This window comes from Panthera onca, chromosome F1 (genome assembly GCF_046562875.1).
Source record: "Panthera onca isolate mPanOnc1 chromosome F1, mPanOnc1 haplotype 2, whole genome shotgun sequence".
Lineage (NCBI taxonomy): Eukaryota > Metazoa > Chordata > Mammalia > Carnivora > Felidae > Panthera > Panthera onca.
This window is the reverse complement of record NC_138355.1, coordinates 33,017,626-33,031,780: the sequence shown is the minus strand read 5'-3', so window position 1 is coordinate 33,031,780 and position 14,155 is coordinate 33,017,626. Positions and strand designations below refer to the sequence as shown.

The 14,155-nt window shown below is 43.1% G+C and overlaps 1 protein-coding gene across 9 annotated transcripts in view; it reads left to right on the top strand.

Annotated features, from left to right (window-relative positions):
* Positions 1 to 14,155, top strand: part of RPS6KC1 (ribosomal protein S6 kinase C1) — a 317,521-nt gene that overhangs the window by 215,411 nt on the left and 87,955 nt on the right. For 7 of the 9 annotated variants that reach the window (XM_078440681.2, XM_078440685.2, XM_078440694.2 and 4 more), the window contains one exon: positions 12,045 to 12,328. The exons of the other annotated variants lie outside the window; for them this stretch is intronic. In XM_078440681.2, coding sequence (XP_078296807.2) covers positions 12,045 to 12,313 — 269 coding nt within the window. In that variant the 3' untranslated portion in view covers positions 12,314 to 12,328. Of the gene's footprint in view, positions 1 to 12,044; positions 12,329 to 14,155 lie in introns of those variants that run through there. 9 annotated transcript variants of the gene reach the window in all.

Sequence of the window (14,155 nt, the reverse complement as noted above, 5' to 3'; positions counted from 1 at the left end):
TGATTCTGATGTTGTTCCTTTTTAATGAGTCACTGATTTCTCTAATTCTTAAATCATGCTCTTTTGCTTTAGTCTCCCTCTTTTTTTCTTCTTCATTATTCTCCATAAGTTTGTCCTCTATCTCACTGATTTGCTGCTCTGCCTCATCCATCCTTGCTGCTCTGGCATCCATTTGAGATTGCAGCTCAGTTATAGCATTTTTTATTTTATCCTGACTAGTTTTTATATCTTCAGAAAGGGATTCTAATCTATTTTTGACTCCAGCTAGTATTCTTGTTATCGTGATTCTAAATTCTGGTTCAGACATCTTGCTTGTATCTGTGTTGATTAAGTCCCTGGCTGACATTTCTTCCTGTTATTTCTTTTGGGGTGAATTCCTTTGTTTCATCAATTTGAAGGAAGAAAAGGAATTAATAAGGTAAAAAATTAAAATTCAAAAATTAAAAGCAACACACAAAAAATTAAATAAAGGATGATAGATCATAGATGTGTTTTATTCTGGTTGTTGAAAGGAGCTTGATAGTTTAGAGAAAAAAGGGAAAGATAAGAAAAGAAAAAAAAGGAAAATGTTTGAAAATTTGAAAAAATGAATACAATGAAATAGAATAAAATGGAATTATGGAAGTAAAAAAATTAGCATGTGAAAAGTTTAAAAAAGTTAAAAAAATTAGTAGAAAAAAATTTTTAATAGAAGTGGAAAAAAATAAATTTTTTCTCTTTATGTATTCAAGTATAAGAAAAGAAAAAAAATTGAATAGATGGGCCAGCAAACAGACTGAAGTACAATTGAAATTACATCAGTGTCCCCTGGAAGTTGAACTATGAAGCACTTTATAGTCCATAAACTAAGAAGGCAGAGAGAATTTTGTTGTTCCTGACATGCGAGGTTGGCCTAGTTGGGCAGGGCTTAGTGTAATGGCTCTGTTCTCCACTAGACAGCGCTGCTTAGCTTACTGGGGTGGGTTGTTGTGGTGCCTGTAGGTGCACATAAGCGGGAGGGGTGAAAATGGCATCACCCAGCTACCCAGTCTCTAGCATCAGAACTCTGTACTCTCCCCAACCAGCAATCTCACACTCCTCCTTTGTCTCCAGCTTCTGTCCACTCCCTGCTTTTACACTGTCTGTGACCAAGCCATCAGGTTGCCCAATGGCACCTCCCTCCTGGGTTTTATCTCAAATGTGGCTGTGTTTCCCAACCCCTCACTTCGGAGGGACTGAGGCTTTGACCCGTTCACACCTTCTGGGGGAGGGTCTCACCGGGCAATTGCCAGGTGCTGGCCCACCCCAAGGAACATTTGGGAGGCCGTGGTGCTGTCGATGTCCAGAGACTGCAGCTGGGTGCCAACCTGTCCCAGAAAAAGTTCATGCAATCATGTAGCAGCAGCGTTTCAAGGATTATGGAAAAATCACAGCACACATCTGGCATCAGTCTTCTCACTTAACGTCCTATTCCAGCACCAGCAACCAGTGGTTGTTCTCCAGGGTCTGCTGGGACCTTTGCCTGTGGGGTGGCCGCACAGCCTCTACCAAATGGCCTCCCAGCAGTGGAACTGCCTCTTCCTGTGTGGCCCAAGGGCTCCGAGGACCTTACTCTCTGCTCCTGGGGATTTGCCCTTCTCACCAAAGCACCACCAGGTATTGAGCTGCAGAGTTTCAGACTCTGTGCTCCCCTTGTTTATAGAGTCTTAATGGAAGTTAAGCCTTCTCCTTTCTCTTTTCTCCCTTTTTTGTTCAGTCCCTTGCATGCTTTCTTTTCTCTCCAGCTGCTTTTGGGTGAGGGTAGGGGGATGCTTTTCATACTCTCCCTCTTGTCTCCATCCTCTCTCTGCAAGCAAAAACAACTCCCTGCCCTCCGTGGCTTCTCTCTCCCCCAGTTCCCCTCTCTGCACCCTGTACCTGCTGAGTTCTCTGGTTCAGGTTGTGCAGATTGTTGTGTTAATCATCAAATCAGTTTTCTAGGTGTGCAGGATGGTTTAAGTGTTGATCTGGCTGTGTTTCAGGTATGAGAGACTTAAAAAAAAAATCTTCCATGCTGTTCCGCCATCTTGGCCCCTCTTTTTTGATTTTTTTAAATTGTTTATCTTCTATTTTCTTTTTATTCTTTCTTGGAAATTTCTTCAACTTAATCTCCTAGTTTTTCTATTGAGTTTTCTTTCAGTCATCTTCTTTTGAATTTTCAAGATTCTTTCTTGTTCTTTGGATATACATAGTTTATAGCATCCTATTATTTTATGAATGATATATTTATATATACTTACCGTTCTAAGGAGAGAGGAATTATAGTTTTGGGTTTTTGTGTTTGTTTTGCCTGTTCTAGCGTGATTCCCTCAGTTCTGGTTGTTAGTGCTGTGTAGTAAAATCCCCCTCCCCCCAAATCTTAGTGGTTTATCATAGCACATTAATTTTGCTCATGAGTCTTCAGTTTGAGCAGAACTTAACAGGCACAGCTCATCTTTGGCCCATCCTATGTCAGCTAGGGCTGGAATAGTCTAAAGGGCTGGAATAGTCTAGGGCTGAAATAGTCTAGGGCTGGAATAGTCACATGTCAGGTGTCTTGGTTGGGAAGATTCAAACAGTGGGGGCATCTTTTTCTAGCAACATGCATACCTTCCAGCGGGGAAACTTAAGGAATATCAGAGTTCTATGTGATTATTCAGGGTTCCTAAGGCTCCCGTAGAGAGTAAGAGCTGACTGAAAGCTCCATCCTTTTTAGTATCTAGTCTCAAAAGTCACATAGTGTCATTTCCCCTCTATCTGTTGCAGTGCTGTCCAGTTGAAATGTCATGTGAGTCACATGTGTGGTTTTAGGCTTTCTTTAGTAGCCGCATTTCAAAAGTAAAAAGAAACAGGTGAAATCAATTTAAGATCTTTATTTAACATAACATATTAAAGGATCATTGTAATATGTAACCAATATGAAAATATTAATAAGATATTTGACATTTTTTTTTCATACTGTCTTTGAAATTGAGTTTATATGTTATGCTTACAGCACATCACAATTTAGATGCCAATTTTTTTTTTACCAGATGTTGCCATTTTAATACTTTAAGTGTGAAATACAGTCTTATCAAAACAAATCGGTGGAAAATATTTTATACTAGTTAGGCTTTTAAAATTTAATTATTTAGAATTGAATTATTATTTCAGTTCTTCAGTCGCAATAGCCACATTTTAAGTGCTCAATAGCTACATGTGCCTATTGGCTACTGGCTCCCATTGTGGACAGTGCAACTCTGTTAGTTGCACTAACAGAGATTTAACATAACACCCAGATTCAACATAAACCTACCTTTCAATGAAAGAAGGGATAAAGTTTTTTTTGTTGTTTTAATTTTTTTTTTACATTTTTTTTGAGAGAGAGAGAGAGAGCACAAGTAGGGGAGGGGCAGAGAGAGAGGGAGACACAGAATCCAAAGCAGGCTCCAGGCTCTGAACTGTCAGCACAGAGCCCAGAATGGGGCTTGAATCCACAAACCGTGAGATCATGACCTGAGCCAAAGTCGGACACTTAACTGACTGAGCCACACAAGCACCTAAAACTTTTAGAAAAATATTTGTTTATTTTTTGAAAGAGAGACATAGCTTGAGCGGGGAAGAGACAGAGATAGAGGGAGACACAGAATCCCAAACGGGTTCCAGGCTCTGAGCTGTCAGTGCAGAGCCCAATGCAGGGCTTGAACTCACAAACCAAGAGATCATGACCTAAGCTGAAGTTGGTCGCTCAACTGACTGAGCCACCTAGGTGCCCCAAGAAGGGGTAAAGTTTTAAAGAAAATGTGGAAGCAGAAATATTGTGGTTATTTTTGGAAAATACAGTCTGCCATACCTTCCAAGTTTTTCTTAGTTTATTTGCTTTGGTTTTTGTGTTTCGTGAAGACTTTCCTATAATGCTTACTTACTAAAACTGAAACTTTCAGAGGCAGATGGCAAGCTCTGTGTGGGGGGCAAGGCTTATCTATTGGTAGACTTCAATGAATGGTGATCTATGGGGCCAGGTCATCTTACTGGGGATGCATCATAGGTCAGGATCTGTTGTCTGTCTCTGGTAGGTTAGATTCTTCAGAGAAGAATCAATCTTCTTAAGGTATATAACCCTGGGTGTCAGTATTCTGGAGGCAGTGGAGGAAGCAGGAGTGGTGTTAATGTTCACCTAATGCCATCATTTCAGTAAAGCATCTCACCTCTACTCTCTGTTTTTCTTGGTTTCTCTATCAGAGATACTCTGATCTAATTATATAAAGAATAAACTTCCCAGGGCTTGCTGGGTTGGGAAGGAGTAGTGTCTGGCTGCCACAAGTAGGGTTGGGAGCAACCACTTGTTGTCTTCCAGCTCCATCCTCCCCCCCCCCCCCCCCCCCGGCCTCCTGAGGAAAGTTTACTGAGCTTCTCAGGCTCCTCTACTGTGAAGCAATCCCATGTCAGGGGCATTGTCTGTACATGCTGTACATTTCATATTTTTCCATTCTGCTAAGCCAGTTTTCATTCATGCCTCCACTTTCCATCGCCATGGTATTTGGAGATATCCATTGTGTGCTGTCTTCTCCTTTCCTGTTTTCTTTGTCCTTTGTATATTCCTTTGCATATTATTTTAGCAAGGTTTTATCAGGATGCAGAGATTGATTTAAGGAAGGAAAGCCCCCATGTCCTGGCATGAAAATGCCACCAGAATCAATGTCTGGGCTGGTTGGTGCCTTAGAAATTTGAGCTGTTGGGCTCAATAATGGTGGCATTTTTAAAATTAAAATTTATCATGTAATTCAATTATAAAATACAGTCAATATAATGACCAGGCAATAAATAGTAGCTACTGAGCAGCTAGTAGATACCACACATTGTCATGGGGATACAGTGGTAAACAGGACAGAAAAGGCATGTGGTTCAGTGCCTCTCAAGCTGCTATGTATGCATGTTATCTGGGGAGTTTGTTAAAAATGGCAATTCTGTTTCAGGAGATCTGGGCAAAGCCTGAGATTCTGCCAATAGATAAGCCTTATCCCCACATGCAGAGCTTCCAATTGACTTCTGAGCACTTCACTTTTTATGTGAACAGATAGTAGAAGAAAGCCTCTAATGTGAAAGGTGTTTAATTTCACTATAAACCTTGCTTAGGAGTAACATGCTCTGCCTGTGTGTGCTCTTATGGTATTTTTGTTTGGCCAGAAGTTGGCTAATAGCCATTTATAGGTTTCTACATCTGTTGTGTCCATAGGTTCCTAGAACCTCAGGGTTAAGGAGGGACCAAAGATGTGATGCGGTCCAAAGTCCCATTTGTAACACTTATATTCTTATTGTGGTGTCCCTGTGGGTTAAGCATCAGCTCCTGAGGTGACTGGATCATATCTTCATATTGGTGCCAAAGACAGGGTTGGAGTGTGGTGGGAGATTGGCATGCCAACTAACTGTGGCCCATCCACATGTGGGCACAGGTTTGACCATCTATCTTTCTCAGTAGCTTCAGTGTCCCTCCAAACACTTGTTGCTAAGATCAAGGCTGGGAGAAACCCAGGGACAAAACTCATGTAATATGCTTTTCATAGCACTTGGCCCATGGTAAGTATCTAATAATAGTAGCTTATGTTTTTGCATGTATTTTGCCCACTGGACCTTTGATACTTAAAATATTGTCCAAGTACTAGAAGTATCAACATTGCCTGGAAGGTTGTTAGAGTCTCAGACTCAGCCAAGATCTACTGGAAGAGAATTTGTAATTTTAGCAAGATCCCCAGGTGATGTGCACGCACACGTCAGTTTGGGAAGCACTTGGTTATATGCTTCAGCACTTTGGTGGTGCCATGCGGTGTTCAGCACATTGCTGTTTGTTTAACAAGTACTAGCTGACTGACTGACCTTTAGCAAGCCAGCCTGCAGCACGAATAGAGGGTCTCCCTGTGAGGAGCTCCAAAAACAATTCCAGGATGGGAAGTGGAGATGGGAAAGAAGTCCTTGCTTTGTGCCTGGGAGCTTTAACTCCTTTGGAAGCGCCAGTAGCAACAGCTCATATTCCCCTCAAGATTCATTTTAGGATTTTCCAGACCCGAACTGACCTTTGAGATCTCCCCCATTTCTAAAGCAATCTTGGGAACTTGACGCCTTCCCAGACCCCTCCAGCTTTCAGGTCACTTGGACATGAGAACGGGTTTTGTGCCTGCTTGGATGCCTGGGCCCTGGAGCCTGTGGTGCAAGGGGCTGCCCTAGAACTGGAGTGTGGGGCACGGCTCTTCCCCAAACATGACCCCCACTCTGTCTGTGTTTCCCCTGACCAAACAGGGGGGCGGTGTCTCAAAAGCATGGAGAATCCAGCATCCTGCTGCCAGCCATGCTGATTTATTGTAAGAATCCCTGGATTTCAGATTGGCAAACTTGAAGATAGTCTTATATTAACAAAATTTTATAAATAATTTAAGAAGACTCTGAATAGTGGTATAGTGGTATTTTACTTACTTAGTAATATATCAACTGAAAAATATAAAATTAAAACATGCCTTCAACAGAGCCACCATATTGAACATTAGTGGCCATTATCTAGGATTGCATTCAGAGGGTACAGATGGTGGGGCCAAAGCTTTCCTCACCCCAGAACATACCTTGGAATAATTGCAATCACTGGAGTCCTGATACAGATTTACTGTGTTTAATGTTTGTTTACTTTTGAGAGAGACTGAGAGAGACAGAGTGAGAGTGGGGGAAGGGCAGAGAGAGAGGGAGACACAGAATCCGAAGTAGGCTCCGGACTCTGAGCTGTCAGCACAGAGCCTGACACAAGGCTTGAACTCACGAGATGCGGGATCATGACCTGGGCCAAAGTCAGCCGCTCAACTGACTGAGCCACCCAGGCGCCCCAGATTTATTTTGTTTAAAATAGCAACTTTCATTAAACAGGACTTGGAAAATGTAGACACCTTCAAAGAAGAAAGAAAAATTACAAAAACCCATCACTCAGAGATGATCACTGGTAACATTTTCAGTATATTTCCCTCTGGTCTTTATGCATTTATATATTGTTATGTAAAGTTTGAGATTATTCTATATAGAAAACTGTATCTTTTCGTTCAGCTAACATTATATCATATTTCCACATCCCACTAACATTCTTCGAAAGCACCATTTTGCTTTACACATAATATTGTATTACATGGATGTACCTTTGTTTGTTTTTAGCGATTCCTCTTTTGCTGATCATTTAGGCTATTTTCAGTTTTTTGCTGTGACTGGTAATGCAACTTCTCCTGGAACTTGTCTTAGGAAACAGTCAGAAATTCACTTATTACCAGATCAAGTCAGGATTAAGTTTAAGATTCTTGCTATATACTTGCCAAACTAGTATCTGGATTAAGGTTCCGTTTTTCTATGGAACTAGGTTTTTGAAGAACGCAGTGTCAGAAACCCCAGCTCCAATCAGTTGAGTGTTCTTAGCTTAACTTAGCGGAAGGGAAGTGGCACACATGGCTGAGCTTGAGGAAGATTTCAGAACAGAGGAGGGGAGTGAAGAAGAGTTAGAAGTGATGGCTAGGGGTTCCCTTAGCCGGTATCTGATGTCTTAGGTAAGGACAGATGTATGACCACACATTTCCTGTTAGTGGATTCCTGTGTCCATCTTTGTCCCTACCAGCTGCTCTCTCCTGAGTCCCGTACCCTCTCCATCCCACCTCTTTTCTCTACCAGCTGCTTTGCTCTTCCATGAACTGTTTAGACCCTGTAACTTCAGAGAATCTGGTTGCCACTCCTAAACTGCACCGGGCTGAAGCTGGGGTTCAGGTATTCCATCAGAGCCGGCAGACTACATTCATTGTTGTAGTAGGATAAGCTAGGCAATGCTGTAGTAACAAACAGCAGCAAAATCTTAGTGCTTTTACATAGTCAAGTTTATCACTCACTCATCCAGTGGGGCGAGGCTCCATGATCCAGCCTGCTTGAATTTCGCAGCACCTTGATCCTGAGACATGATTTCGGGATGGCCAAGGCAGGTGATGGATGTACAGAAAACTGAGCATTGTCTCCTAATGCTTAAGCATGGAAGCGACATACAGTTACGACCTTTGGGTCAAAACTAAGCACATTACCTTACCTGATTGCCTGGGGTCAGGAAAATGCGATCATCTATATGCCCAGGAAGGAAACATAACCGGAAATAATGGTAAGGATTATGATGTCTACCTGAATTACCAAAAAAAAAAAAAAAAAAAAAAAAAATCCTTAAAATATACTCCAAACGCAGTAATTAGAGAAAAATATCATTATTAAATATGTGCAAGCAGCACCAATAAATAGTGACTTAGGAGAGCATCCATTATAGGCTTTATATTTCAAGCAGAATTTGTAGTTTTGCAAATATGTGAAGCTGTAGCCTCATGGGAAAAGAACTCCATCAAATTCATCTGGGTGTCGTGACGGAGCTCAAGGTACCCCAGGAATCTACCTGTGTTTCCCAATACTTGAAGGGAGGAGGGTGTTATGATTTAGCTAATCATAAAGGGATGGCAAGTAGGTTTCCACTTGTGGGCCACAGCTACGTAATTGGTAGTAAACTGGAACTCAACGCCGTGTTGAGCAAGACTCTAAGGAAGCTCAGTGGGGGACAGTGCAGTGATTCATTCATTCAACAGATACTGACAAAGCACATATGATGCAGTAGGCACTGTACCAAGTGCTGGTGATTGCAGCTCACGTGGAACTCATATTATCAATATCATTTAGTGATGTCTATCAGGGGATACTTGCCTGTGTGCCTGTGCAGGTAGGCATGTGTAGGTGCAGTGGGCAAGGGAGTGGGGGCACGTTAGTTTCTTTCTATTTCCGTCTCTGACCTAATGTGACTGTTTAATTAGTGCCAGATTAATTCAAGCAATAGAAATAATTGCTAACTGGCTATCTTTCACATGCACTCTCATAAGAAGGATGTAGGTTTTGAATTGTTTTCCCCTCTAGTCTTGATGAGTCCTGCAGTACTTACCATATGAGTCATCCCCAGAACTTGTGTTTTCAAGGAAACTGAAGGTGTTATTGGGGTACCATCTCCTCCTTTGTTTCTCTTCCCCTAGCTCATTCCTCTGACTGCTGTAAAACATTGCTTATTCTTATTAGGTCCCAGATTTCCCCCCCTATATACCAAATTCTCTATCTTCTTAAAAAGCTTAAACTAGTAAATGGGAATGCTATTAATTCCCCTCCTCCCGTTCCTCTACATCTTTTTAAGTCCACCCAGGACGGAGCAGGAGGAATGCCACTTTTCCTTTTTAATTGCTTCATCAGAAGTGATATAAAGAGGGGCACCTCGGTGGCTCAGTACGTTCAGTGTCCGACTTGGCTCAGCTCATGGTCTCACGGTTCATGAGTTGAGCCCCATGTCAAGCTCTGTGCTAACAGCTCAGAGCTTGGAGCCTGCTTTGGATTCTGGGTCTCCCTCTCTCTCTGCCCCTCTGCTCACACTCTGTCTCTCTCTCATAAATAAACATTAAAAAAAATTTGAAAAAAAAAAAAAGAAGCGTTATAAAGACCAGCAGGATCCCTAACTGAGGCTGATTCTTGGCCAGGGCTCTGGGATGGCTTCTCCATAGAATCTGTACCATGAAACTCAAGTGAAATGGTAAATAACACAAAGAGAGCCTCAGCAGGACCAGCTCAGTCACTTCACTGGTCTCTTGTCACCCTTTGTTCTCATCAGCATGCTTCTCTTGGCTCCTCCAACCTCTCTCATCCCTGAGAGCCCAGCACGGGCTGGGGACCTCCTCATGGTTTGCTGTGGGCAGCAAGTCAAGCATGGAGCGGTAGCAGGCTGTGTCATGACATCGGGCTATCGCCAAAATTAGAAAAGAATGAATAGAAATGAATTTACTTCTAAAGAAAAATGGGAGATATGTTGTTCTACATTTTTCTTCTTCACTATCTCTATGTCTGTATAAAAAATATGATAAACGTAGGAACAGGTTTTCCCAAATATTTTCTCTGTTAGGATCCACTGAATATTTAGTACTCATGATTATAATGATATATAAAACAGATAGGAACTGAGGCCTCTCTGGTAGCAGACACTTCAGACCCATTATGAGAAACGTTTTGAAGCTGTTTCATTGGTGTAGGGATCCTTTTGGTCTCTGAGGATTCATTTTCTGAGTCTGGTTGCATATGGAAGGAAAAGTCATTCTAACAAGAAAAACCTCGGTAATAATGGGACCACTTATGAAGTCAGTCTCCACTCAGACACCCTTCCCTGTTTAACCCTGGAGTTTAACCCTGCCCATTGGGTCAATATATTTAACATTTTTGGCTTTCAGTCCTTCTCTAATTTCAGGGTATGGGAAACATTTGACAACACAAAATCAAATAAAATATAAACAGACTGCAAAATGAAATTGGAAATCTTGCAGAAGATCCAAGTTTTCCTGAAGTTGGTAGTGATATGGAGGACTCCTCTAGTCCTCAAAGTCCCAAAGCCTTTGGCAATGGACATCAGACATAGCTGAATTAATTAAAAATCGAAGAAGAGGCAATTGAAATGGATGATGACAATATAGGTCTTTGAAAAGAGGATTACATGAACCCTAAGAACACTGACGTAATACCTGAGTATTTAGAAAATGATCTGCTTTATACTCTTACTTCGTGCCAAAAATGAAGTGAAAAACATCAAGTACGTAGGAACTTCAGAATTCTCTAGTCCATCATCTTAGAGATGAAAAGCCAGAGAGGTGAAGGAGGGCAAAGGCCCACTACAGGTGATGAGCGGGCCAAACGTGGACCTGCCCACTTCACCAGTTCTTCCAGTCACTCCCACCGGAGTTTGACTCCCCACCTCCCACCCATGAGAAAATCCGATCGGCCCCTCTTCCAAATGGTCCCAGAATATCCGACAGCTTCTTGGCATCTCCTTGCCCCCAACTCCCCTTTCCCTCCCACGGACTGCTGCAATAGCTCTCTCGCTGGGCTGCCCCTCTCACCTCTTCCCAGCCTTATCCCTCCTCTCTCAAACCTTCCAGAGGCTTCTCTTCCCCATCAGGATAAAATCCCAGAGCCTCCCTGAGATTGTCAGGCCCAGCCAAGTCTTGCTCCTGGTACCTCTCCTCCTGCACTGTGCTCCCAGAACTCCTGGGCGTTCTTCAAATCCCTATGAAAGCCCTCTGCTCCAGGACTTTCTTTTTTTAATTAAAAAATTTTTTAAATTTATTTTTTAGAGAGAGAGAGAGAGGGAGAGAGAGAGAGTGAGTGGGGGAGCAGTAGAGAGATGGGGGGTGGGTAGACACAGAATCCCAAGCAGCCTCCAGGTTCTGAGCTGTCAGCACCGAGTGCTGATGCGAGGCTCAAAATCATGACCTGAGCTGACGTCAGACCTGAAGCTTAACCAACTGAGCCACCCAGGCGCCCCTCCCGGCTCCAGGTTTTACTCCCTCCTGCTGCCTGGAAGGCTGTCCCAGAGATATTCCCTTTCCGTTCCTTTCACACATCCCGAGAACCTATTTAAAAGAGCACTTCACCTTATCATCCCTTCCTACTAAATTTTTCTTAATAAGAAAAATGATCAAGACCTGGCCTATATATTTATATGTTTATTATCACCTTCCCACATCAGATTAGAAGTTCTGTATTCACTGTGGGTTTTCAGTTATTCATCAGGCATTTGTATCACTTTTGTTTGTTGGCAAGCACAATTAGAAAACTAATGCCATTAACAAATGCTAAATAATTCTTTTTTTAAAAGTTTATTTATTTTGAGAGAGAGAGAGAGAGAGAAAGAGAGAATAATCAGGGGAGGGGCAGAAAGAGAGGGAGAGAAAGGGAATCCCAAGCAGGCTCCGCACTGCCAGTGCAGACAGAGCCTAACAACAACTCTAACCCATGAAACAGGAGATCATGACCTGAGCTGAAACTACGGGTCAGAAGCCTAACTGACAGAGCCACCAAGGTGCCCCTAAAGAAGTAATTCTTGAACAAACAAATAAATAGCATGAATGATAAAATGAATAATTTAAATGATCTATATTGGGGCGTCTGGTAAGGAAATTGTTTTAAAAGTCAGAATGTTTTGCCACGTTGCTTTTCCCCAACAGGATTTTGTCCTGCGGTGATTTATGTGTCCCAAGCATCACTCCTGTGTTCTTCATCAAGGTGGAACCCCCCGAGGAGAACCAAAGGCCGTCCAGGTCCCACTTCTCATTCTGTCTCAGTGATTCGACTGGGGGCAAAGACGTCACAGCTTCCAGATGACAGGCTTGCGAGGGCACTGGGAGTCTTGCTCAGCCAGGGCCACTGGGGGTGGGAAGAAATTTCTTATGTGGATGAAGGACTCCCCCCCCCCCCCCCACACACACAAATTTAGAATTTAGGCAGCTCTCTCTTGGTCAGAGATTACTTATGCAGTTTCTGGGCATTTGGCCCTTCATTTGTATTCCTGTGTTTTGTCCAGAAGGAAGGAGGGAAATTCCCCTGAGGTTGTCAGTAGTGAGAAAAGAGGTTGAAATTGCTGGTCGAAATCCACTCTCTTGGATTTTTTTTTCCTGATGGGCGTGGGATTGGAGGTATGCTGGGGGATCGGGGCAGGAGAGGGGCTCTGTCATGTAAAGGTACATGTGCTGTTTGGGAGCATTAGTTTTGAAAGTTCGGGAAACATTTAAGGACAATGTGGGTTTTTTTTTTAAAGTATTATTACCAGCACCGGAGAAGAGATATTTGGGGGACACGTGGGGTGAGGTGATGGGGAACACAGCATAGAGTAAAAGTAGTCATTGCAGTTCGGGACAGTAGGGCAAACTCGGGGACGAGTGTGACTCTACACACCCAGAGAGGCCAGGAGGTAGCCCCCAGGCCAGCTGAACAGCTACATCCCCTGGGGCCACCGGGTGGCCCTCTTCTCAGCGGATGTCGATGCCTTATGGTGACCCGGTTGGCTTTTACCACCCTCGATTCTGGGTTATTCCCCTAAATCTCAGGGTCAGCAATACTTAGCTCCTTCTGGAGGCGATTGGTCTGACAAACTGGCACCCAGAAGAGCTTCAGAGCAGGAAGATTCTCTTGTATCTACAGTCCCCTCCCCCTGACCACTTGGGAAAGTTTGGGGGGTCTACTGCCCTGGGCTTTGCCCTGTGAACCCTTGCCCATCCAGTTCTGCAGTGTGGAATTTCCCTCACGCTGCACAGTGAAAGAGAGCCCGGCCCTCTCCGCGAACCTCGGTCCTGATAGTAAGATGAGTGAGCCTACTAACTTCCCCAGCCCCACAATGTGAGGACAGGGTAATGATGTCCAATTTTGCACACTTCAGATCCATTAGTAGCAATTACCTTTCTCGAGGTGTTTTGAGTTAGTTTTAACATAGCATTCTTACAGTTGGTGGATAATGACAGTAATAATGTGCACAACATTTTCAAGTCGCTGTTTTTAGCTACAATAACACCATTAGTAGGTCTATTTAACAGATGCATTTCATGCTAAAAGTTAAGGTTCTCATGATTCCTGTCCCTTCCCCCATGCAAACCTTCCCTGCTATTTTATTCGATGGAGATTTTTTACTTTAAAGTTTCAGAGCTATTTTTCCTATTCTGGGTCTTCCTGTTGAAATGAGATGGTTGTATGACTGGTTTGATCTAGAATTATTAATTGTTTAGGTGTTCTTATTTAGCTATTCTTTTCATGACATGCAAGCTGACCTAGAAGTTCAAAGCTCACGAAAATGGAAATTGTATATATTTTCTAAAACTCAGTTGGGATGTCTACGAGAGATTATTGGGTTTTACATGATGTCTTTAAGGCAGATGGGCGTGTGTGCGTGCGTGTGTGTGTGTGTGTGTGTGTGTGTGGTGTATGCATGCGTGCGAGTGTGTGTGAATTTCCCTGTAATCCAGGAGATCTGTGTGTTTACTCCACCCCACTACCCCCCTCCTCCTGGAAGCCATCTCTGACCGCCCCAGCCACCAGAGAGCTCTCCTCTTCTCAAGCCCTGCTTTTTTTTTTTAATGTTTATTTTCTATTATTGAGAGAGAGAGAGAGAGAGAGAGAGAGAGAGAGAGAGCGTGCCAGGGAGATGCAGAGAGGGAGACAGAGGATCTAAAGCAGGCTCTGTGGTAATAGCAGAGAGCCCAACACAGGGCTCAAACCCACAAGCTGTGAGATCATGACCTGAGCCGAAGTCAGACATTCAACCCACAGTGCCACCCAGACACCCCCG